Genomic DNA, 26,186 nt, shown 5'->3' with positions numbered 1-26,186 from the left:
TTGGTTTCCTGCTGTACATAGATGAGCAGCCTCCTTTATTGCCACCAGAAATATTTCACTGTCACTTGGTTATTTCAAAGTGGTGTGCAGTGCTTACCACACTTATGAGGCCACCTGTCAGATGCACATCAGATCTATTTTCACCAGGAATGTGACATTTCAAACAGAATTTAGCCTTTTGGGGCCAATTTAAAAAATAAATAAAAATCCTGATTAAGTTAATTAGTGAATTCAACAGACAACATGGGTTGGTTGCTTCATCTTTCTCGTAAGAGTACGTTTGGAAATTTAAGACTATCAATGGTTTTAGCGTTGATAGCATTTCAGTTCAATAGCTTCTAGTTCCAGTTTACAGAAACATCAAAAACATGATTTTGGTAATTACTGTATCAAGTAATTCAGATGAGTTGTGACCTAAACCTGATATTGGATGGTGCTCTAAGTGGGTAAGCACTGTATAAATATGTCACAGCCCCTCTTTCTCTCTCATACACACAGTGTTGTCATTAAACTTTTTTTTTTTTTTTTCTTCAGTGAGTTGTATTGTACAGTGAAGAGAAGCCACAGGTGTTTACAAGAGTCATTTGGTTCAAAACAAAAGGTCATTTTGCTATGTTTGGTATTACACAGATGGATAGATTCCAATTTTATAATAGATGCAAGTAAATATATTATTTTTTTTATAATATTTAAAAATAGAATATTGTACAAATCAGCTCTGATAGAAGACAGGTTTGGTATATTTCCTATAGTATTGTACATATTGATTGACTTTGCTGAAGAAACACATAGGAGAGAGGCACCCAAATAAATGATGTCAAACAAAAGTCACAAGTCCCTCAGTAGTAGTGTTATTGTTCACATTGTTCTCCCGTGTAGCAGCGCCACGTCCCCTTGCCTCACAAAATCACCACCGACACACAAAAAAAAGAAACTTGAGGAAGCACATTAACAGCATTGTACAAACCAACCCCAAATACTATTGCACACACTCACAAAACAGGTCCTTGAAAGTGACTGAGAAATTGGCTTCTATTCATTTTTGGATGACTTGGTTGGTGTGGAGCACTATGGAGACATCACTTGTACCCGTCTGGAAATGCTGAACAGCAAAAAGGACTCTTTAGAGGAAAGTTGCAGTACACGTCTCTTTGACATTTGACTTGGCATCGAGCTTAAGGACCGTGTACTGTATCTACCCGTACAATCGGACCTGAAGCTGGATATCGCGAGTATTGATCAACGGATGATGCAATTTTTCAATGCACAAAATCCTTTTAGTTGACATCCAGCACTTCACGATTTTTGTCATTATCTGCATTTTGTTTTGTTTTTTACCAGCACGTGTTGTTCTTTAGTAGTAGTGCGTGGAACTAAAGCTAGCTAGCAGGTCTATGGACTAAATGCTCAAACGGTTTTCCACACATCATGTTTAGGAAGATGCTTTTTCACATGAGGCCGTTTCTCCTCGCCAGGAGGATTTCACCAAAACAGATCCCCTGGAGGCACTTAGTGTCACGGCCATTAGTCTCGCGGGTGCGTGTCATGCCAGTATAAAGTGACACACCTGAGATGGAGCCTATTGACTGTGCCGCGGGGCTTCAGAATAACACTAATTATTACTCGAGTGACGCTCAGCAGGATTCCCCTTGTGTGTTGTTACTTGTAGCCCTTATAAAACGCCCAGCATCAGCCGGCCCACCCCCAGATCACCCCCACAAACATGAGCTCCAAAGTATGAGTAGCTTGCACACAAAAGGTAAAGTCATGGATTGGAGCATGCGGCTCCGCCTCCGAGTATGTTCATAGTGTCTCCAAGTGGCTGTGAATTTTGAGCGAGATTTAGCGCCACGTAGTTTGTGCCCTGAAGATGTCAACGGCGGCCCGACGGTCTCAGTTGTCGACGCCCAGCCGCGACAGGCCTCGTCGGAACTCGTGCAGCTCGTCCAGCTTGATGTCCAGGGTGTCCATCAACTTCTTCAGCTCGCCCTTGATGTTGCCCTGCTTCTGACGACTGTCGTCCACATCCATGTGAAGAACGTCGATCCTCCCCTCGAGCTCTCTGTTCCTTGTCTCTGCAGTCTGGGCAGAGCGGGGAATAACATATCAAGGTCACACTTGGATCAGGACAGACAGTATCCCTTTAAACACTTGCTCCAATAATTAATTGATCACATTAAGAAAGCAGAAAAGTGGAACTTGGGTTTGCCAATTGAATTTGTTCCATGACTGAACTGAGGTCATGTCTCCTATTCAGATGAATGGAAATGCAATGAATATGTTTTGGAGTCAGAACCAAGTTGAGCCTTGCTAACAGGTAGCATCCATTGTTGCAGTTTTCAAAAAAAAAAAAAAGTTATTGGAACACAAACGGTGGACAAACACATGTAGAGTGTTGATAGGCATATCTTTCTTTTAGCTATTGTACATGTGTATGAATGCTCTTGAGCATTCACACAAAAAGGATAGCCCTACAACTTGTGCAAATTTAAAAAAAAAAAAAGCTTACTGTAGCATTTTGCAGTGTAGTGTTTATGAGTGCTGCGAGGGGAAGGTGAAGACTGTCAGGCAACACTTTAATGCCAAAGATACCAGTGAAGGGAGGAGTTTAAAATAGGAGTGCTAAATAGGTCCAGCTGACTCCTGAAACTTTATCTGCACGCCAGTGTCACATTTAAGTAGAGGAGAGGATGATGCACTCATTATCACTCATATATCTTTCTAGAACAGCTACACAGTTTGAAGGAGAAAAAAAAAATGTGGTAAATTCAGCTTTCGGACTGAACTGTTTTCAAAATAATATAATTTAATTCCCTTCCTCATATAGTGACTGCCATTTGATATGTAATATAAATTAATATGTTATACTTTAAGATCCTCTTCCCATGTAATTTTAATAAACACCAGCACAAAAATAATCTGTACTGTAACAATGCTAGTGTCAGTATTGCACACACTGCCTTTGTTGTGAGAGCTGTTGATGCTGTATGCTACCTTGCCACTTGGAGGCAGTGGGGGTCCTCGCATTAAGAAACACCCTATTAAAGAGTAGAAGAAGAAAGTTGCAATCTAGTGTTACTCCTAGTAAATCCTAGAAATTATTTGACAATGACATTTTCAATCACGGTGTCCTTTAAACTCCCCCACGGTTATCTTCAAAATATTAATAAATGTGGGCCACAGTAAGTGGAGGATAGTTGTCACTTTTTTTTTTTATCCAACTCAGCTTCAGTATGTCACATGATCAACACCAGAAAATAGGGGAGTAATTCATGTTCCACAAATGCAATACATTTCAGAAGGCTGCATTTAGGTGCAGGAATGCAAAGAACATTTCTGAAAAGGCAACAAGCTGCATGATGTTCCTGTGACTGCAGGCACGCATATTATTGACTGGTACCAACTTCTTTGGACGTGGTTGCAGGAGGAATTATGACAAACATAAGAGACGGACAATATGAATGCTAACAAAAGAGCCCTGAAAAACATCCAAATTCCATTTCCTGCTTTCCCCATATTTAATTGATTACTCTAAAAATGTTCTTACATTTTTCACGTTTCATCAGTTTTGGATTGCACCATTCATTGTTCCAAAAATGAAACATTTCTGATTTTTTAAACGTATTTTTAATATTTTTTTTACGTTATTAGAGCTATATCAACATTTCTGTCTAAGTGTGCATGCATACGTGTATATATAAAAACAATAATAATAAAGCGTACCAACCAACTAAAACGAGGCCGTTTTTTTCCGCTCTCCAGATTGTAGCCTTTTCAGTTTGGAACTTGCAGTCGACTCCACTGTGATTTTTGATTTGAGTCTAATTAATTGTTCAGCTCTATTCAGTCCTAGATAAGCATTAGAGGGAAAAAATGCTGCTGCCATTTTAGGAGCCATTCAAGTGGAGGAGAAGGCTCAAACTCTTTGTTGTTGTTCATCCAGCTCGCTGCTTTGACAAACAAACCAGCCAGTTGAGGAACTCCAGGCATGTCATTGTTGCTTTTATCTTGCTCCCCGCCTGGCCAAATAGGCATTAAAGCACGTTGGGCCTCTCGAGATTATTTCAAACTTTGACTTGGAGCATATAAGGTGCTGTGATGTAACAGCTGGCTCTCAAACACCTGTGCACTCTCGCGTTTCTGGTTTCACATAGCCTGATGGACAGGTGCCCCTTTGTTGAGAAGCGGGGCTTTATGGAAGTAGCCAACGCCTAAGATAAGACATAGTTAACCTGAAAAAAAAAACCCAACATTCTACAAATTGTGGCAGCACAACCACTTTTTTGTTTTTACACTGTCGAGATCTGGCAGAAAGTAAGCATCTAAAAAGGTGGTAATCCACACACCGTTGGGCTGGGAATAATCCTTTAAAAATAGATACAGACGGTCCACGTGTGTGTGTGAGAGAGAGACTCCTGACAGGAATGTCGAATCACCAGCCTTAAGGCCGGGATGAATAGAAAGCACACGTCAACCTCGGCGCATGACGTTAGTAGTGTCGATCCAAAAGCATACCGTAAGCTGCCTTCACATGCACACCGCTGTAAATGATCAAAACCAACCTGAGAGGGGGGGTTCTTTTTTTTACCTGCAGTTTGGAAGTGATGCTCTCACACTCTGACATGAGTTGAGGGATTATCTCTGCTTGCTTCCTTAAATTTTCCAGCTCCTGGTTAGGAAAAGAAAAAAAAAGAAGACATGTTTAGTGCAGAGCTAATGGAAGATGGGGGTATTTTTATTGTGGTCAGCTAAAGGCCTATCTGTGCAATAATCATTTTATCAGCACAAACCACACCTATGATGCGAATGGGTTATCGCAGCAAAGGAAAGGTGAATCATGAACAATAATTGAGAGAAATCAGCCTTTTAGACATGTGGGAAAAGTGTCGCCTTTCTATTTTTTGTAGTTTGTTTGAAGCACGATGAGAGTCAATCTAATGCCATGTAGTCCTTTCTTACTACAAATGAAAAAGATACATCCCTGCCAGGGTCATATTAGGTCCCATTTGAGTGTGTAGGTGTACTTCAGGTTGTGACCAGCGAATGTCGAGTAAAAGTACAGAATAAATATAAAAGAAATCAGTTCTAAGTGTGTGCCATGTGTGTTTTTTCCGTTTTTGCCCTGAAACCTCTTTGCCTTGCTGCTTTGTGAGAAACACTTCATAATATTAATGATAACCTGGCATTAGTCATCACCTGCGGCACTTTGGTTCTTCTTCTACTTTGTGACTGGCCAGCGCGTGCCCACCTCCTCAGGACAAACTGTGTGTGCGTATGCGCTTGGGCGTGCATGTGTTTCTAGGAGAAATGAATCACTGGGCAGATGAGCCTTTGTAGGCCATCTGCTCGCTCACTGTGATTTCATATGCAGGCCGCAGGGTCAGGGTTGGAGCGTAATGAATGGAAACACTGCAGACTCTTGCTGGTCAATGATTCTTTCATCATAATAAACTTCAATATACAAAAACGTTTGGGTGCAATTTCAAGGTGAACCCAAACTATTTCCTTTAAAGATGAAAATGATTTGACGTAAACTTTTAAATACACGTGTCTAGTTATTCATTGTTTTAGTGCTCTTTGAACAACTTGTCTATCAAAAAGATGAATGGCGGAATTCACAACAGGCGTTCGATCCATTCGAAGCCACTCGGTGACTGTTTCAGTCTTACTACTTGATAGTATCTCTTTTGCAACAAGGTGATGACACTATGTTGAGGGCCACTTCTCCCTGAAAGCGTCGTTATTCTTGGTCTCATGATGTCACGATTTGAACAACATGGGAGAAACAAGAATGATTCAGTTTGCTTTCTGTTTGAAAGCAGACGGTTTTGGTGTAACGAAGCAAATATGAATGCAAGTCTCTCTTTTTGCTGGGAGCTACGTACATTATTGCAGGCCAAGAGCAAAGGCCAAAAGACCGTGTCCTCACAGGACTCTTTCTCATTAGAAATAATAGCACAATTAGGATGAGCAGAACACTTTGCTGGTTTGCTCTAGAATACAATGCTGCTTATGCTAATTACACCCAGATCCCATGCTGTTATGATTAGACAAAGTCAGTAGCTTCATATGCTTTATTTATGTGGTACCCATTTAATTCAAAAACTCATTCTGTCACTAAGCTCGAAACTTAATTTGTTTCTACTGTGTATCAAATCAATATTCTTCGGTGAAAATAATTGAAATTCTAATGTTCCACCATTTGTAATGAAGTCCTGTCAATTTATTTAGTCAATCAATTTAATCTTTTTAGCCCTTTGAAAATCAGCCAACATTGACGCGTTACAGAATATGACGTGAAAACACAGACTCCCCCTCCCGAAAAAAATCTGTTTTTTCTCTCGTATGTTAAAGTAAAACAAATAGTCTTTCTGTATTTTGCCAAATACTGGAATCAGCATCGGCCCATTAATCCCATCAGTCAGAACCTTTTTTATTAAAAAAGGAAATTTGCACTTATGATTAATAACTGAGAATTGGAACAAAACAAAAAAAAAAAACACAGAATACAAGATGACAAATTAAGAGTGACTCAGGTTTGGGCAGGGTAATCCAGACAAGAGCAAATTCCCCAAACAGCACTTGTCACCTCCCAACAAGTATAATCACCTCCCGGGGGACAGACGCGTTTTGTTTTGGTCACGACAAACACGACCCACGCCTCACCTGCTCTTTGTCGTGCAGCTCGGCCTCCAGCTCCTGCACACGCACACTCAGTTGCGCATTTCTTTGCTTCTCCTGACTAGCCTCATTACACTGAACCTCCAGCTCTGCAATCTAAACACACATGAGCAAGGGAAGACGTGAAGAACTTGTACACCCGTGATAGTCGGCGATACGTAGTCAGAGTTTTCCTATGGACAAAATGTTGAGAAGTTTGGCGGATAGCACTGCACTCTACTAGAAGAGATGCAGCGTAATGAGATGCGGGCAAAAAGAAAAGGCCTAGAAGGTCCCCAATGAAGCTTCTAGGCTTAGTTTGAAGTTTGATCCCACAGAGCAGTGAGAATACATGCCTGGGTGACATTAATCACTCCTTTTGTATGTGTTGATGCTTTATGTGTGTTCAAGTAGCAGTTGTTTGGAAGTTGAAAAGACCGCACCATTTTAATTAGCCTGTCTAAAGCCTTTCCAATCATACGTTCGCAATAAGGTAAGATAACATTTTACTGTTTGGTTGCACATTTGGTGCTCATCCATTTGTCGTTGCCCCCAGTCGGAACTCACTGACATCTCTTTTTATAGGACATGTCCGCATATGTGCTCTGCTTCTTTGTGTAGTGTGCAGCTAAATATATAAAGCTAAGTGTAAAGTAAATTCCCCCTTGAGGTATAAAAAATGATCACCCCCCAAAAAAGTGTTTTCATGTCAAGCCAAGCAGACCAAAAATGGGTCAAAGTGTTTGTGCAGACTTTTGTTTTGACATGCAAAAAGCGCATTACCTTCTCCCTGAGCGTGTCACTCTCCTCCTTGCATGCACTGAGTTGTTTCTTCCAGCTTTCTACATTAGCCGAGGATTCCTGCAGCGCGTCCACAAGCCTGGCGTTATTCTCTCTTAGCGTCTGCAGCTCGGTTTCCCACTTCTTGGCGTTGGTGTTACTGTCAGACACGAGACGGTTCCAAGAGGAGCGTTATTAAAGGAGCGAACATTTAGACAGGCTAGTGTTGAAATGCTTGGAGCTTGTGCCCACTGAGGTGACGCGGAATTCAAGAAAATCATTCCAATAATGACTGCAAGCCTAAACGCACATGCTGTTATCGGTAGATGTTTAGATGAGACATGGAAATATGTACCTGAACCCCCACCCAAAGTGCTACATGATAACTAAGTTGATCTGTAAAGATTATAGTGCATATTAGGTTTATCCTGCAATTTTTAACATGGAACAAGTGCGAACTAAAACATTGCAGGTCTCAATTCTCCGATAAGTCTGAAAACCTTCTCGAGGCTAGGAAAAGCAATATGAAAACAAGCAATGCAAGCACACATTACACCGTAATCAAAGACATTTGAAATAATTATAAAATACTTGCATAATAAAATGTCATGCAATAGACTCGGTGTTGCCAGCCGTGGCAAGATACGTGATTGGTTGCATGTCTGATTTATTTTGTGTTGCTAACTAAATAAACTGCGACTGAGGGAAAAAAAACAGTCACTGTTGTTCAAGTTGACCACAATATTATGGGGTCATTTGAATCTCATCTGGAACAACATCTGCTGTTTTATGCAATGAGATTGTATTGGGTTAATGAAGCTAAATGGCCAACAGGAGCAGTCTCACCCCTTCAGAGTAGATCAGATCATTAATGTGCATGTGCGATAATCCCAGCAGCACTAAAGAGACAATTTTCTGAACACCGTGAAACTCAAAACATTAGATATGATCAGTACGCGGGTTTTGTAACTACCAGTTCGGTACATATAAATGGCAGACTGACGATTGCCAGACCGACTGAAGCGCTTAAAATAGTAATGACGGACTGACTTGGTTTCATTCGGCTTGTAAACAACACAGACTGACGATGATGGAGCTAACAAATGTTATTGATGTAGCAGCCAACTTCAGTAAAACGCTCACCACCTCCACTGGCGACGCATTTAATTTTGGTGCCCCACTGCAAATTTACATTCAAATAAAAAATACATTCAGCCACAAATATAAATTAGAAAGATTACTCAAGACAAACAAAGTCATATTTTTAAAGGTAGTATATACTTTTTTTAGTGCAGCAGAAACAGCTGCTATTTTCTATTGTTGTTTTTTTTATTATTATTTTAATTGGTAACTATTTTACTTTGTTAGTGATTTATTTTGTGGTGGTTATTTCAAGATATACTAAAAGTTGAACTTTGGGAGTTGAATGTATATAATCATGTTTATTAATAATGATCCCAAAATGATTCCTATTTTTTCCATATTGTAGCCCCAGCTGGAAGTGGCAAATAACTTGAATCAAAAAGTAAGTGGTTCAAACTTTGAAAATAGATTTAATCAAAAATGAGAATGATTTGAAAGAGCAAATCAAACATCCAAAAGGACGCTTTACCTCTGTTCGACGGTGCTCTTGAGCAGATCATTATCATTCTTCAGCAGGACAGCCTCTGGTCCCACGTGATAGATTTTCTCGTCATCTGTGCCATTGATGCTGGAAGCCTGGTTTGTTGATGGGGTTTCACGCCCAGACTCCTGCTGGGGAATATTTGATGTTTCAGGCCCTTTTACATGAATGGACTTTGTGGCCTGAAGCTTTCGCAAGTTTGATGGCTTCTCAAAAATCCAGCACTGACTGTGAAATTGGTCACTCCTTTGGCAAAATACTGTAAACAGTCATGATAAGTCAACTCTGTCCAACACGGCTGCCGATACAGTGGTACAAACTCCTTTCTTGACTAAGCTCATAACACAGTTTACCTGAAGTTAGTAGATGAACAACTTTGTTGTGCATTTTCAATGAAGATAAATATTACTATTCTGTTTTCAGTTGCTTTAGTGTGGACCACAAGATATACTCTCACAGTAATGGTTGTATGTGATTATACAAGACTTGTTCCGATCCAGAATTGCAGTCTGAAGAGTGATAAGTTACCGGGGAGTGATTGCCCAGCACCTCCCCCTTCTCCTGGGATTTGTCTCTTGCGATTTTGGCCGCCTCTTTGACTTCCTGGAACTTCTCTGCAAACTGCAAATGACAGGAATGAGCTGGAGTAAATGCATAGCGATGAGCAAGACTGACACTTTAAGCCAGCTTTTAACCATGCAGTTCAAGCTTGTAATTTTTGCATTTATGTCCTCCGAGTTGTGATGGGTACAGGATCAGACCTGGTTGGTTTAAAACCTATTTTCTACAACAAAGCTCATCTATCTTGTCGTAATCATCAGACATATGCCAACAAAAATCTAAAATGCGGGATTTCCGCCATTGTTTACCGTGACACCTGCCTCCTCTTTGCTGAATACATCCATTGTGTTATGCTGGTATAATGTCACACTTTCTACATAATTAATACAATGTTGCTGTCCCGCCTAAACACCCTTTAGGAGATAATGACAGATCGCCCGTTCTAGACCTAGACTGCAATGCTTAGTGGAAATCTGACAATTATTACGGAATGATTTTACTGTACATTAAATCATACATCAACTGTGTGTAATGCTGAACACGCCTACCTTAGCAAGCTGCTGCTCTGAGCTGAAGCCCAAGCCAAACACGGTGTTGGCCCTGCTATCAGCCCACTGGCCAAACTTCTGTGACGTCTTTGTGAATATCATGTTGGGTGTGATGGTGCTGTTGATGATGACCTAGGGAAAACAAGACACATAAAACCGCCGGTGAGGACACAACTATACTAATGAGTTGCAATAGCTCAACTTACAATTTGTCAACAGATAAGACCTTCAGTGTGCTCAAGTGATGACAATAGTTTGTGTATATGCAACTCACAAAAAGTTGTTTGGCTTTTAGGTGTACATTTTCAGGTTGAGCTTAAATTTTTTTGTATTCCTCCCAACTTTTGAACTCTTGTGTTGAAATTAACTTCAATACATGCTACTCACAAAAATTAGAGATTAAGTAAAGCTGTTCAATTCATCGAATTCTAATCGATATTGCAATGCAATTTTCTAAATGCAAAGGCTGCGATTTGGGGGAAAAATGTCAGTAGACTTTATTTTATTGATACACGCACACACACACATGCACGCACGCACACACACGTGCAATGACACATTAACACCCACGCTTTTGATTGTTCGGCGTCTTAGTCTCATGATGTCATGTCAACAGCATGAGGAAGAGGACTTTAATCGAACCAGGAAATATTTTTGGTCTATTCATAGTTCAAACGTCATCCGTGAATTTTGCCATTCAGGTCTTTGTTATAGAACCGCAAAAGGGCAAAATGTATGAATGCTACACGTAAATTTAAAAGTTTAGTGAAGGTCAAATCAAGCTCACCTGCTAAGGTGGCAGCGCATTTTAGGTTTATCCTAAAATTTCACTTGAAAGTCCGATTATCCTTAAAGAGTGACCCCCAAGTTGCTCTGCCGCCATGAGTTCTCCAATTGAGCAGCTCAGTCATATACACATCCGAAGCAAGTTGGAGTTAGAATAGTAGCATTTGCAAACACTTTATATTCATTTTACTCAATATGTGCCAAATCTCCTCCGATGAAACATTAACCGTTGATATGCTAATTGAGCAAGTCATGTTTGACCCACAAAAGAGTGTTACCCAGAAGTGGGCACACCGCAGTGATAACTGCTGACCCACAAAGAGCTTGTCAAAGAGTGCCGTCACCTGTTGCGGAGATGCAGTAAATCAGCCGCCGTCCGTTGCGCAGAACTGCACCCAAGTGCGCAATGCCGCAATAGTAGACCTCCTACTTAAAATGCGACCTGAATGTGACTTGTACGGTGCGTTGCATGTTGACAAAAGTATTCACTAGAAAGCATTCACATCAACACAAATGTGCCTGACTAGAATGAGCCACTTATCCCAACGATTAGGAGTCACTGAAGACAGCTAAATTACTGGGCAGTCCTAGTTTCGTAGCAACCTGGCTGTGGAACACCGCATTTGAGAGTTCAAATCTGACAGATGTGTGTCCTTTTCAACAACTCGAAATGTACCTCTTCACCTTTTCCGAAGCTGCAAATACACTGACCCCCCCCAAAGAAAAACGCTAGAAAGAAAAGCCTAAAGACTAACTAAGAATTCAGGCTGCATTTTCTACAAGGTTCATCTAATTTTGAAAACAAAGATGACCCCATTTTCTCAACGGAGACACAGCACTCCCAAAAAAATCGTGAACATCACTTCATCCCAAAAGCTGAGTGAGCTTTAAAGACGACAATAAGATATGAAACTTTAATTCCCAAAGTGGAAAACTGGGCGACTGCAAGATATTGAGTTATTGTAATAAATAAATAAATAAATAAAAGCACAAAAGACAAACCCCATAAATTTAAATACCCCTAAATCTTTAATCTGAAAACTAGATGATCAAATGATCAAGTCTGGTGAATGCATTTCTGGGGGGGACAAAAGGACGTGATGACGAACCGGAGGTGACAATGATGAAAAAAAAAAAAAATGCACGTCTTCTTTTGCTATAAATGCCTCAGACAGAACTCACCAGAACAGAAACTTAAAATGTAATGTACCTTTCTTCCAGCATGTTACACGTCAACATCGCTCCACTGACCCTAACCAAATTTTGAGAGTTAAATTACTATTTGTAGGCAGGGCCAAATTTTAATGCCGATTCCCGCTCTAATTTGTAATACACTGTAATATATTTGACATTTGTTTTGCTGGTATTACCATCCATTGGGAGGCAATAGGACAGTTCATAATTTGGGATTGTGGTTGCAAGTTTGAAACCTTGAGACTGAAATTTGATAACTGGGATCATTTCCCAAAGAGATGCCAGTCTGCTTCCCGAGAATTTGCTTGTCCCTCACTCCGTCTCTGTCTTTCCTTTACTGGCCAGATATACACACACCAGTATGATCATAAAGTAAGTGAGAATTCAAGGATGTTTCCAGCACGGTGCGATTCTTAGGAAGCATACAAAAAGAGCAGAAAGCCTAATTCAATCATGCAGAAGAATATTGCATTTGTTTCTGTCCACTTTGTCCAATCATAATAGCCATTAAGGGTGCTGTAGGTGGTATGAATGTGCATGCAAGACTGTAATCAAGCGAGTGGGAGTGTATGACAGAGGGAGGGGGAGTGGAGTGACATGAGCAGCTGTGGGGGTGGACAGCCAGGCTTGTATCAAGTGCAACAGGAAGTACAAATTAAAATGCTGTTGGCCAGTAACCTGAGGGTCCGTTTCAAACTCCGAGCCTGCTTGAGTTACCCCCTATGGAAAACGAGATCCTTGTCTGATTACGTAGGTTGGGAGTTGGCAGAATAAGCAGTTATTAGGTAATAATGTAGATGTGATGTCTACCTATCTAGAGCTAATATTAATATGGAATTTGCTCAAAATCCATACATCCAATTTCTAGACCACTTATTCTCATTTGGGTCAGAGCCACCACTAACCAAACTGGGGCCCAACACACAATTTCAAATGCGTGCCCTGGAAGATGTCATTGAATAAATTGGCTACCGAAAGCAAACCGTATAATGATGCTGTGGTCATTTTATTTGAGTAGTACACATCAGGGCAAGAAGTGCTTGGAATGCATTTCTACTTGCGCTGTCATCTTCAGTGAGCTGACTGATTCTCCCAGTGAACCAATATAAGCCGACATTATGTCATGGTTAGTGCATCGAGCAGCAAAAACTTGTTCTCGACAGACCTGGCTTATTCAAAAGGGGTGTGCAAACTAAACTAAACACACACACATTTCAAAATATTCCGAAGGTTTCTTTTGCATGACAAAACACTCGTGACTTGAACTGAAACAACGACAATAACGTCTTTGTGTTTGGGGTTGTGTCACCAGATAGATACATACCCAAAGGTCTATCTAGCAGAACCCGTGGGTGTAGATGATAAGGTAAGTGGGCGTCATAAATAGTTGTAGATCGTGAGCCTGTCTAGTGACAGCCTCACCACTTCTAAAGGGACCAACTGGAAACCAAATCTCCATGATCGGGTCTAAAGTTTAAGTGTGAAGTGAGTTTGAGTGAATGCGAGAGAGAAAGCGAGAGAGAGACAGAGCGCGAGAGAGCGAGAGAGACTGAGACTTTCCATACCACACGCCCCAAGAGGAAATTAATTCATTCAAGCCATTGAGTCTACTTTTCCAATGTCTCTGCCTTGGTCAAATGACAAAGATGTTTGTTCACTAGTGACAACATTCAAGAACGCTTTGTCTTTTGTCACCCTGACGTCCGTGTGACATCACGATAAATTGCCCTATAGGATATTAAGCAAATTCAATTTGCCTTCTGCAGTTGCCTGTGGAAGCGTCGTAAACTCTGTTAGTTAACGTTAGGGAGAGGACAAAAAAGAAGCATGAGTGGGAGAGCGCAGAAAGGAGGTCTGACCTTGGGGGAAGTACAGAAGAAAGCATAAAAGTAAAGATGAAAGCTATCGGTTCTTTTTTGTATACAAATGAAGTCTTTTCTTAACACAGGCGCCTGTGGGATAAAAATAAGCCAGTGTGGTCTGAGAGTCGCCAGTTATCTGCTGTCAGTACTGCGTGATGACATAACCTGATGAGTGTTGCCTCGCTGGCTTTGAGCAGTGGGAGTCACTTGACTAAACAATGCTTTGCAAAAACACGCCAATAACTTACAGTTATGCCGCTAAGGCAATTTTCACCTGAAAATTGTTGTGAAAAACATATCATCACATTAGATGAAACGTTTCTTTCCAATGATAAAATCCTTGCTGTGCAAGAATTGCACATATACACATAATATTTCCACCCAAAGCTTCGGGCAGGCTTTGTAACCCAAATAGCGGAGCAAAATCCAAACAACTGCATTCTTACGGTGTCTTGACAATCACTCACACGTAATCAAAAGGCTAAAAATCCATCGCATGACAATATTCGCGCCTATTCATGAGAAGAGGAGGCTCTTATCGCCATGGAAACATAATCTATACTTTCACCAAGCTGAGGAACGGTGGCAGTGTGGATATAAATATTTGGTGTCTATTATTAGCCACAATGCCAATATTGACGCTCTGCTATCAATTACAGGTAAGCGTTTTTAGGTCAGAATTGCCATGTGACATGTTATTGGAGGAGCTAAGTACTATTCAAACATTAATGAAGTTGAGTTTAAATTGTGTGACAGACAAGTGCCACTGTACCATTCTGAAATGGAAAACCTAACATTAAATTACACGTGGGAGGTTTTGTACCTTCTAGATCTGGGGTGAGCAGATTATTTTCGTCAGGGGCCATGTGAGTTTTTTTTTCCCCACAAACGTTACCATAAAATAAAATACTATAATTGTATTTCTATGCATGATTGAAATAGATTGCATAAAAAAACAACAAAAACAAATATTTGTATAGTTAAAATATAAATACTACATTCAAAACTTGACTTCAATACAAGATTGAAACTCCTCATTCCTGCTCAAAATGGTGAAATAAACTCAAGGGCTCCCTTTTGCCAAATTGTGTCTTGTAGGATTTTGATAAAATTGTATGATTAAAAGGAAGCTAAGAAATGAATTGATCATTTTTTTATTATGACCTCCATCTGGATCCGGAATCAAAGTGTGGATCATTTTCATAACAGGGACTGATCACAAAAAGCCATGGACGCATTTTGACGAAATGTGTTATGATATCCAACAACAATCGATTTGCTTACGATCCAGGTACGTAAATCTGAACCTGATCTCAATTAAAACTGGAAGATTTATATCTGGATATTTCTCAATCTCTGGTGATGCATATTTGACATACATCTTCTCTCATCTCTTAACAGCAACACGTTTCTCACCACATCTATTCGTTCCAGAGCACACTCATACCTTGGTTCCATCCACGCTGATGATGCGGTAGCTGTTGCGTGTGCTGTCATAAAAATAGGAGACAGTGACGGCCTGTTTGCTGGCAGGGACCCAGTTCTTCTTGGTGCTTGGGTCAATTTGGAAGACATGGGCCCTGGTGGTGTAGATTGGCTGCTCCCTGAGGGGTTGGGACAGAGGGGAGGAACAATTGTGAGTACCATCACAGAACAGTGACTACTGACATAGTTTTGTACTGATTGAGAGGCACCCCTTTAAAAAGTTGGCCGGATACAGTGAAACAGAATCATGATACCTGCAGGATCCTCCACCAGAAATCCAGAGAGACAGAGGCAGGCTGATAATGTAACACCAGCAAAAAGGCAACTCAAAGCTAGTCGCACATCAAGAAACAATCTCCTCTATGAGGTGACATAGTGTGTCCACATATCACATGTGTATCATCACATCGATTGTCTGGCAAAGGGATTTTATTTATTTTTTTCATCACAGGTCATATCGTAATTACGGTCGTCCTGTCAAACTCTCGTCCCTGAGGACTGCGGTATTGCATGTTTTCGATGACGCTCTTCTCCAACGCGCCCGATTCAAATGATCAGCTGATCGGCAAGCTCTGTAAACTGTTTCAATTCAAATTAAACAAACATACCTCGAATATGTAAATTGAGGGAAAAAAAATGGTTTGGAACAATATGTATTGGGATTTTGAGAGCCTGGGAGAGGCTGTTTAAAATGCTGTTGAAAGTGTATTTATATGTGTATATTTCAAAACATGGCGAGCCATGAGGTGACGGCTGTCAGTTGAACCCAATTAACGACGAGGATAGATGTAAAAAAAAAAGAGAGAGAAAGCGCTGAAAGAAGCTAAAGCGGCTCATCTTGACATTCCAACAAATGTGAAGTTTGAAATTGAATCATCCTGCTCTCTAACCTGTACATGACTCACTTGCTGGCCAGTAGTAAGGTGTCATTCTTTCCTTTTCCCACTTCAAAAAGCGGCAAAAATGCACAATTTGCATATCCTCGCAAAGGAGTATAGATGCTTACTATTGCTGCATGCAAATTCAATACCACCACCTTTTAAACACTCCCTTCCTCCATTCCCACCTGTTAAAACCAATTTCACAGTGATAAAAAAAATAAAAATCACATTAAGGTTTTAACAAGACCAAACTCACTGACATCTATTTATGGTGCTGACCTTTCATTGTTTTTAGTCTTATTCTGCCTTACCACATGCTTACTACTACAAAACTGAAATTGTGAGCAAGAGACCCAAAAGAGATTCATCGCAAACATCAGCTGAATGTTAACAGTTGTGCCAGCTTGTGTGTTTTGGATGTAAAGTGATTTGTCATATTTGTTGCCATGCTTGTGACAGACAGCCTACATTCACATTCAAATCAACCCTGATATGAAGTTCTGTTGATGTTTTGCAGAAGTATTCGCTGCATTGGAGCATTCCTGCCAGTTCCAAAAAAAATTGTCAGACAGGGAGGGACTGAAATTTATGAGCTAATAACTTCCATGGGATTATAGTTCTCACAGAAATCAATGCGCAGTTTCCTGTTTAAGACTAATCTTATTGCTTATCTAATTTAAAACACGGAAACCTGTTCAACGGATCACTGATGCTGCTTTGCCTGTGCGCGCGTACGCTGACCTTTACTGTGACAAAGTCAGAACCAGCTCACACTGGCAGGGAAGCAGGAGTAATAGGTCAATGGCGAACACATGGGTACACTCACACAACTGTCGGCAGATTGCAGTGATCTGCTTTGCTGAGATAAAAAGCATTAGCTTGATTGATTTTACTGGATTAAAAGAGGAAGTCTAGTTGAGGTGAGGAAATGTGCATCCATCCATGTTCTATGATGGTTTTGCTCACAACACTTTTGGGTGAATTTGACAGAGATGAGGATTGAGGAACACACTTGACTGGTTATTTGTCATTCACGTGAGCACGTAATGACAACCATTTGCACTGGGCGTCTTGCATTAACCCAAGAAACATATTTCTGTTTTTTTTCCCCCCCAAGTTGAGCAAATTACAGCACACTTGGCTAGCCTAGCAGCAAGCACGAGAGTTTTCTCTTGCAGGAAATACCGCTCATAAATCGTAAACTTGAGTTGAAAATCCACCAACTTAGATCAGGATGCTGAGGATAGTGAAACATTTTGTGACACTATCAATATAAAAGCTGACTATGTCGAGAGCAGGGCCACAGTAGGTGTCCACAGCTGTCACTGCATGCATCAGTACACCAGCTTTGCACACATGCAGGAAGGAAAAACCACCAGAAAGAAAACTCAATGCTATGACTACCTATCTTGGCAAGACTGCATTTGCGACCTAATGGCAGCAGTTCCTCATCTAGTTAACTTGCGACATGCTTACCCCGCTCCATCTGATGCATTAAATAATTTACGTACAGGTGGGCGTGTGGTCTCAAGGGAACGCATTTGCGTTAGCCCGTAATGTACTTTCTAACAGCTCAAAGGCACATTGGTGAAGCCTAAAAGGGTGGTGGGGGGGGGGGGGGGGGTCTTATGATCTGTTTTCCATCTTACTTTCTACAGTAACATCTGTAATTCAATCAAGAGGACTGAGCAGTGTTTGCTCCACAATTGAGTTTCTAAGATAAATGTGACACAAGCAGGAAAATGAGTGATGGCCATCCAGGTTTTCTCTGACTTTATTCCTTAAAACTGAAGGTACAAAAACAATGTCAAACCAGTGTTAGTGATTGTTTTTTTTTTTTTAAATCTCCAACATGCATTGGGCTTTGCGTGTTGCTTCTCATACGACGTAACGCAGTATTATTCAGATTAATGCCGCGAGAGAACACCATGACAATAGCAGCGACACATGCACACATGCAAAATGGGTCAGCCAAGATATGATTTTAGCAACATCAACATGGGAGGAATAAACTGTGCTCGTGCTTGGAGGCAAGAACCTCAAATGCACATTGGTGTGAATGAGCGTGCGATACGTCAGGGAGACAACGTTGACGTCGTTTCAAACCTCCCGGCGCAAAACAAAGCTGATTGTCTCAGTGAGGAGTCGGTGGTTTGGACGTGAGCTCGGAAACATTCGAGTGAACCACCTGTTGAGTGACAATACGTCAGTCAGGTTTGCACTGTAAGCGCCAGACAAAAGCGAGACTCCACTGAGGACATCCGAGATGATGATACAAGCCCATGTTAGAACTGTGACTTCTGACAAATTGGATGAATTTGCATGGGCAGATTTTGGTCACACATCAATGGATAAGAGTTTTTTTTTTTTTTCAGCACAGTTACAAGCTGTTCTTCTGTACTTACTGCTGCAATATTTTCTTAATTATGACACATGCATAATAAACGCAGAATGCCTCCAAAATATGTCAGAGTGGAAGATAAAAGCAGTCATTTGAGAAAGTCCTTGGGTTTAAAAAAAAAAAAAGTATGCAAACCCTTTTGAATGATCTGGATTTCTGCATAAATTGATTATACAATGTGATTTGATCTTTATTGGAGTGACAACAGTGTATTTAAAAAGTTGCAAGAACCAAATTTTTTATGCAACTGAGGTTTTATTTAGCTTTGCTTCACCTTGATTCAGTGTGTGAATCAGCTCATCAAGCAAGCGAGAAGGCTCCGTTTTTCCAACCATCAAGCACAGTGATCCCCCACAACAGCAACGAAGGCAGTGGGTCACAGAGGCCATCTTAATCGCTACGCAAGAGGACGTGAGAAGTCTCCAGTGTGGCACAGCATGGCAGCAGATGGCCTCCCAGGCCACAACCATCTGGCAGAGACTTCCAATCCTCCTTCAGCCTGTCTTCTTTCATTTACCCATGATTCCTAAACACTAAGCGGTGCAGCCACTTTCCTTCTACACCTTCTCGGGTTGCTTACTGACCAGACAGAGAAGGCGTACTGAGATTAGGATTATAGTCTGCTCTCCGGGCGCGGTAGCGAGAGACCCAGTGCCACGTCACGTGTGAGACTAATCAATGAGTGTTTAGCCTTTCGATGTCAGTCTCTAGCCAGCCAGATTATCATCTATCCCTGTGTTAGCGCTGCTCCCAGCAGGACTTACTTTAAATAGCAATACGCGGCTTGCATTCCTGTGGGTGCCTGTCAAAGGAATAGCTAAAGTTTATTCCCGAATACAAGGCAGTAAAAGTGTCCAACCTAAAAAGTACTGCAGATGTATTTTAAACGTTACGCTCATCAAGATGTATAAATCGCTCCTGTCTTGAATCTGATTGTGTGATTAAATTGTTTTACTTTACTGACAAGTGACACTGAATTGTGAATTACACATGGGGATCAAATCAATACTAATGCGTCAAGGTCAGGAGGGCAGCAAAAGGTCACATGACGTCTGCGATTGTTCATCTATAACCACATTTAGTAACAAACGGGCCAAAGGGGCAAAACACTGACAACCAAAAAAGAAGAAAAGAGGAAAAGAAAAAATCCATCCATCCATCTATCCATCTATCTATCCATCTATCCATCTATCTATCCATCTATCCATCTATCCATCTATCCATCCATCCACCCACACATTAACTACATGATGGTTTTCTGTCCATTTTTTAAGATAGAGATTTTGCGTTCATATTGTCCTTGACATTGAATTGTGGTTCTAAAGAATGTAAAGAAATAGTTTGGCCTGACCAGACGTATTGAGACGTCAACGACATGCTGGCAGTGAGTGAACGTAGGCGAGCGCGGCGTCACTATGTTGGCGACATGAGCTGAGACACTCACTCAGCTGCAGATGTATAGGGGGCAGTTTCATGACAGCACTGTGGATGACATTTCAAAGCATTTGGGTGAATACGCAGACCTCAAGAGAAGGAGTCACGACTGTGGGACTCGCTTTGGAAAATATGTGTGTTCTGGGAAAACAGGTCGTGCAGCATTCCCTTGACATTACTGGAACCAGACTCAGTCTCGTTCAGGGTTTCCCCAGAAAACTCGCTGAACGTGATGGTAGAGAAGCCAACTCGGTTTTATGGTGGCTAGGCTGCATTTGGAAATTCACTTGGACGCAGCATTCTGTTTTTAATGCATGCTCGGAGCTCATTTCCAAACGTACCCTTCATTTTAGCCAGTGTGCTGTATTTATTTACATTAGTTATTGGTTGGCCTGTCACAATAAATCTTTTGGGATGTTACAGTATATTCACCCAGAAACTATCATAGTATTTTTTTTTATTAAATGCAACCAATATACTGATGATGATAGAGCTAAAAAAAAAAAAAAAAGAGTGTACATCCTTTTCGAGAAGAGTTATCTTTCGATTTTCAATGATATGGAACATTTACATTGAAATGTAGAACAATAAAATATATTGTATGGATAAAGATAAATTTGATTAAATAAAGATTTCCGCAACATATTAACAGTACATACACCACATCAAGTACTAATAAGCCAGATTTTCCTGAGTATAAGTCGCCCCCCGACCCAAACTATGGGGAAAAAAAACGTGACTTATAGTCCGAAAATTACGGTATTTAATTGATTGATTGATTGGATATTTATTGATCCCCAGGGGTGGGGAAATTCAGGCCCCAGCAGTATCCATACCACAGAGTGGGTATACAAAAGACACACAGATGGCATGAGCGCAACTCAATAGGCTCTCATAAGGCTGCCACACAACGGCGCCACAAAGAAAGTCAGAAAGTGCACAAGATAAAAGCCTTCAAACCAAATGAAAGCTAAAAGACAAAGGGAAAAAAAAGTAACAGCGGCCAACCAGCACCCCTCAATACAATATATTGATATCCATCTTAGGGTACATGCACTAACTAGTAAGACAAAAAGGACAATAATTAGGGTGACAACTTTAGTTGGACAACTACGAGTGAGGCAAACGCGACAACCGAGATTTCTGGCCGTAGTAATCTTAACTAGAGCAGCATAGTAGTTTAGAAGTCAAGTTTTATTGCACACTAGCGGGGAAATAGTGGAATAAACATGACTAGTAAACCAGTCATTCTATTATTGTGCCCAAATAATTCTGCAAGTCTACTAAATGGTCTCTCTTGAGAGGACAAAGCCAACTAATACAAGACCTTGACCTGTCAATTCTGAATGTAATGCAAGTGTATAAATCCAAATTGATAGCCAGTATCGATTTGGACCGCTGTTGGTCCAGAGACAGCATAAGCGAAAATAGTCTCGAGTGCACCGTGGGTGTCCACAGCGACCTCCACACTTAATTGCAACACGCACGCACTCCCCGTGGGCAGAGCTGAATGACACAATTACCCTCAAAGCACATAACGTGCTATCGGAATTTCTGGTAAATCCACATTATAAATCTGCTTCAGTGGTGAAACATATTCGCTATTTGGGGGTCACAGATGTAAAGTGAGGGAATTGCTAAAAATGATCAGGCTCTGCTGCATTATCTTCACACCAATGAGGGAAATTGAAGGGAAGGTATTTCGAAAATCGGAGCAAGTGTCAGTAAATCTGGATTGTTGCGTACTCACCCCATTGTAACGCGGAGATATTCCGGATTCGTTGGCTGCGTGCGCTATGCCGTGGCGCGAGGCGAACGCGAATCAAAGTCCACGATCTTCAGAGTTGAATGTTGTTCCCCTTCGAACAAGTGCCGTTGTCGCTTGTAGAAGAAAATCGCTGAGCACTTGTTTCTTTCGTGGTGTTGGAGGTTTCGCAAAGCTCTGTCTCCTGTTAACCAAGTTGTCACCTGCTGTGGACACCCTCGTCACCTCCAAATTAAAAAACTCAAATAAAACAATATAGAAAACGTTCACCTCGATGTTCTCTTCAAAATGATCGCTGAATTAGAGGAGTTAATGTTGGCGTTTACCTGCCCGACTTTTGTTCCTCCTCCCCCCCGGTGAGTGGGCTTGAGTTCTACACGCGACAGCAGCAGCAGCAGCGACACGGAGCGGTTTACACCTGCTCACACGCCCACACTTTTTTTTGGGTGGTGGTGGGAGGAGGCGCACATAGCGCTCGAAAAGCTAGTGTTAAAGTAACAAATACCTTTTCAAGTATTTGAGTAATAACTTTATTTATATTTACTTTTTAAAATATTTGTGACCAATATAAATGCAAATAGATGCATTCGTTTTCTTGGAGGGGTAACCTTCAGATAGTAGGGATTGACTTCACAGTTCTTCAAAAATAAATAAAAGATAGGACTGAATAATCTACATTTTTATTTTATTTCAGTTTTTTTAAATGCGAATACTTGGTGGATCCGTGTGTGCCGAATTGCGAGTTTGCCTTTTCCATTGGGGGCGCTGCAGGAATGATTACTTGCACACATACGCTTACATTTTTTTTGTGCTTTGTCCTCAAATAAAATATATTTCCTTAAACTCACTCTGTTCTCTTTGTATTTACATATATCATTTTGTTCTTGCAACAATCTCGAAATAAAGTTGATTTGCATAAAATTGAGTGGCGTTAACGGGCGGCGACATGATTAGTTTGCTTCTCTCAGGCACTTACATGACTTCCAGTGAGTGCTTGTCAGTTTCCAACAGAAAAAAAAAATCTTTGAACTATTTAAATATATAAGTATCAAGGGTATATGTGCCACCCATGGGCATTAATCACTCGACGTGTTTCAAGTTTTGTTTTTAGCGTATTTCCTTTGGAAGTAACGTTTTTTTTCTCATCCAAGTTGCAGGTGATCGCTGTCAAACAATAGCTCGTGCGTGTGCTCCGGATTCTTTGGTATTCGTTTTGTTGTTTCCAGTCGGGACATTTTTAGCGTCGTACTATTTGTGTTGTGGACTTGTAGGGCTCTGTAGTGTACGCAGGTATGTTTTCAAGAAGTATTGCCAATAACTACTAGGTTGTTAGTTACTGATTTGTTGTTAACAGGTTTGACGATTATTAAGCTGCATTTTGTCACCTTGGTGTTATGCTAGCTTTGTTGTTGAGGCTATCTACATTGCGCACAGCCAGAGGCTAAATCTAACGCTTGTAAACAATCATGGTTAAAGCATTTATTCCACGAACAATATGGATTAATTTACCGTTTGTATCCTGGATTTGCTTTCTGTAATAGTTAATTATCGAACATGTCGACGCTCTTACACCAAACGTATATACGTATATCTTTTTTACAGTAATCGCCTTTGCCTCATGTTAACCAGAGTTTCATTCATTTCAGAATGAGCGAAACTACAGAAAACCCTCAAAGTTACGAGGAGATGTTCGCTAACAGGTTTTCTTCCGAGGACCAAGAATACCAGCAGTACGTGACCAGGCCAGCTGATCCGCCGCCTATCGTGGAGGACTGGAGAGGTCGTGGGGGAGGAAACCATCAAGGAAGAGATAGAAGGTAGGGTTGGTCAATATACCAAGATATACCATAGGTACGAGATAAAAGTGCAATTTAATGCTTCTTGAAGCACTATTCACACATTTCAATTTGTAACAATGATTTGCAATACGACATTTGGAGTCCCAAGTCTAGTTATGGAACAAATTAAACTTGTAAGTCAAGGCATCGTCGGTAAAAATATTTCTAATGTGAAATTATAATTATTATGGTTAGCTGTAAATGTTCTAAATGATTCCAATATAACAATTCAGCACTTTTTAAAATCAAGATCATAGCTTTTTACTTGCATTGCTGATTAGAAAAAAATAGTTGGATGCAAGTTCCTAGTTGTAAAGAGTAGTTGTTGATTTGTTTGCCTCCTTGTAGGTACCAGGACCGTCAAGGAGGTCGTGGCTGGGGAGAAGGCCAAGGTTGGAGGGGTGATCACCCTGGAAGAGGACGGCATCAAAGGCAGCACCAAGACCGATATAGGGAGCATGATCGTGGGTCTCAGTCAAACTCCCATCAGGGAAGCGACTCACATTACAATAAGTCTTATGGCAGATATTGATCTCAATCATCAGGATTTCATTATTTGTATATGTAGCAATGCTGTACCTGTTACTTTCTTTTTTTGACATCTGACCAGTCTCACAGTGTCAGGAATGTTTGTTTTCATCATGAGTTTATGGCATAGATTTGACTCATTTAAAAAGAAGTAGGAACATTTAAACAAGTACAGCAATAGGAAGGGGGAATACTTGGCCTGTTAATGTGTGCGAGTTAGACATTTTACTGAAAACTAAGTGTACTGTTTCAATGAAATGAAGTATGTGGCTTCATGTGTGCTGTCTGTCAAGCTTGTTGAAGCTACTCACTACGGATCGTGATGAATAAAGTGGTGACTTGATTCTTGAGTTAAAAGCCATTGCTTCTGTGATTTTTACTCATTTATTTATTAGAGCTTTGTGGTGTGAGGCTTTTTTTTTTTTTTTTATGTGCCTGGCTTGCACTCTTTCAAGTTGCGGTGATTCTCACATCCAGACTTGTGACATAGCCCCCCGTGCATGACCTGGAGGTTTATGTGCATTCCTCAAAAGAGGTGTGATGAGGTGAAGTGGTGGTTTTGTCTTCCTCATCTTGGACGTTGCAACACACCTTCCTACATGAAGGAAGTACAACTTGTGACCCCATCTAATGTCCATTACATTTTAATTAGCATGTCGTTAACGCATTATGCGAGGTGGCGAGCGCACACAATGAAAAACAGTCGAGAGAGCGGCGACAGTAGCGAAAGGAGCCATGACAATCCCCTCGGACTATCTGGCAGCCTGTCAGACTCGGTGCGCTCTGTTTGGGATGATGCAAAGTGACAGCCATGGAGACAGTGTGCTGGGGGCCATGTCCTCGGTGGAGACTACAATCATCAGTCTCGTCCAAAGTCATACACAGACACACACGCAAAACACACACCCCGCATGCAACCCCTGCAGCACTCTGCGACCTACATCTGGTGTTGGAAAGTGCAGGGGGGCTAAGGTTGGCCCAGGCCAGTCCAGCGTTCATACAGCATGTGACACGTGTGAATAGAAAAGTAGTGGCACTCTCTCTCTCCACTGAAATAACCCTCCCACAGCCTCCTAAAGAAAATGTATAGCAGTGACTAGAATTGTAAGGATATACACTCATGCATACTCTAGAATTTAAGAGGATGTATTTTATTCCTTTGCTCGTTCGACTGCACAGTCTGCACTGTAAGTTAATCATGCAAGATGGTCAGGTCATCCGTGTAAAGACAGTGGCTCTCTGCTTGTTAGTCTGATTATATCTAGCGGGGACATGCAGAATACGCACACTGTATGGGCCATTCCCGAATGGGCAGTATTTTCTAATTTGGGGTTGTTTTTGGAAAAATGGACAAACCCCACCATATTATTGGATTTGTCTATCTTAACCGTTAAAAGTAGGGTAGATAGATTCTTCCTGAAAACTAGATGGGGTCAATTTTAATCTCAGTTGTTTCCCTGCACTGCACCTGTTTAAAATTGAAACAGTTGAGGTAAGTATTTTGACAATATTTTTTTTTTTTTTGCATGGACTAAATATTAATGTGAGTCTTGTGAAGGGTACCAAATAGATTTTTACTTTTTATGTTTGATCATATCTTCTCCTACTTGCGAGTTTTCTTCAGGCAGGGGTTGGTACGGGTAGGACGCCTTACCCCATCACACTTGAAATAATTTATTGGTCATGTTTTGCTGAGATTGCTGCAATCCTGGTGACAGCTAAATATATTACTGGTCACGTGGCTCAGGCAGAGCGGTTCGTTCAGAAACCAGAGGGTGGGTGATTTGAACCCAAGTCTGTCTGGGTCACGCGTCATCGTGTCCTTGGGCAAGACATTTC

General features: G+C 41.0%; 2 protein-coding genes across 3 annotated transcripts; one reads left to right on the top strand and one right to left on the bottom strand.

Annotated features, from left to right (window-relative positions):
- On the bottom strand, positions 1-22,455 carry homer2 (homer scaffold protein 2). Of its 2 annotated transcripts, XM_061276330.1 has the most exons (10): positions 22,308-22,455; positions 21,967-22,206; positions 15,463-15,619; positions 10,174-10,305; positions 9,593-9,685; positions 9,053-9,195; positions 7,444-7,600; positions 6,667-6,777; positions 4,589-4,669; positions 1-2,082 (listed from the first exon to the last, which is right to left on the bottom strand). In XM_061276330.1, the coding sequence occupies exons 2-10, from the start codon at positions 21,969-21,971 to the stop codon at positions 1,894-1,896; spliced, it is 1,068 nt and encodes a 355-aa protein (XP_061132314.1). In that variant the 5' UTR covers positions 21,972-22,206; positions 22,308-22,455; the 3' UTR covers positions 1-1,893. The 2 variants fall into 2 exon arrangements, with proteins under 2 accessions (XP_061132314.1, XP_061132315.1); XM_061276331.1 differs by having other exon boundaries at positions 9,053-9,192; positions 21,967-22,380.
- Positions 22,456-23,109: 654 nt separating this feature from the next.
- Positions 23,110-24,704, top strand: LOC133152607 (RNA guanine-N7 methyltransferase-activating subunit-like protein). The gene is made up of 3 exons (XM_061276332.1): positions 23,110-23,271; positions 23,628-23,798; positions 24,168-24,704. Exons 2-3 carry the CDS (start codon positions 23,629-23,631, stop codon positions 24,349-24,351), a joined length of 354 nt encoding a protein of 117 aa, XP_061132316.1. The 5' UTR covers positions 23,110-23,271; position 23,628; the 3' UTR covers positions 24,352-24,704.
- The last annotated feature ends 1,482 nt before the right edge of the window (positions 24,705-26,186 follow it).

This window comes from Syngnathus typhle, linkage group LG4 (assembly GCF_033458585.1).
Source record: "Syngnathus typhle isolate RoL2023-S1 ecotype Sweden linkage group LG4, RoL_Styp_1.0, whole genome shotgun sequence".
Lineage (NCBI taxonomy): Eukaryota > Metazoa > Chordata > Actinopteri > Syngnathiformes > Syngnathidae > Syngnathus > Syngnathus typhle.
Note: the sequence above shows the minus strand (reverse complement) of the source record. Positions and strands in the feature narration are given on the sequence as shown.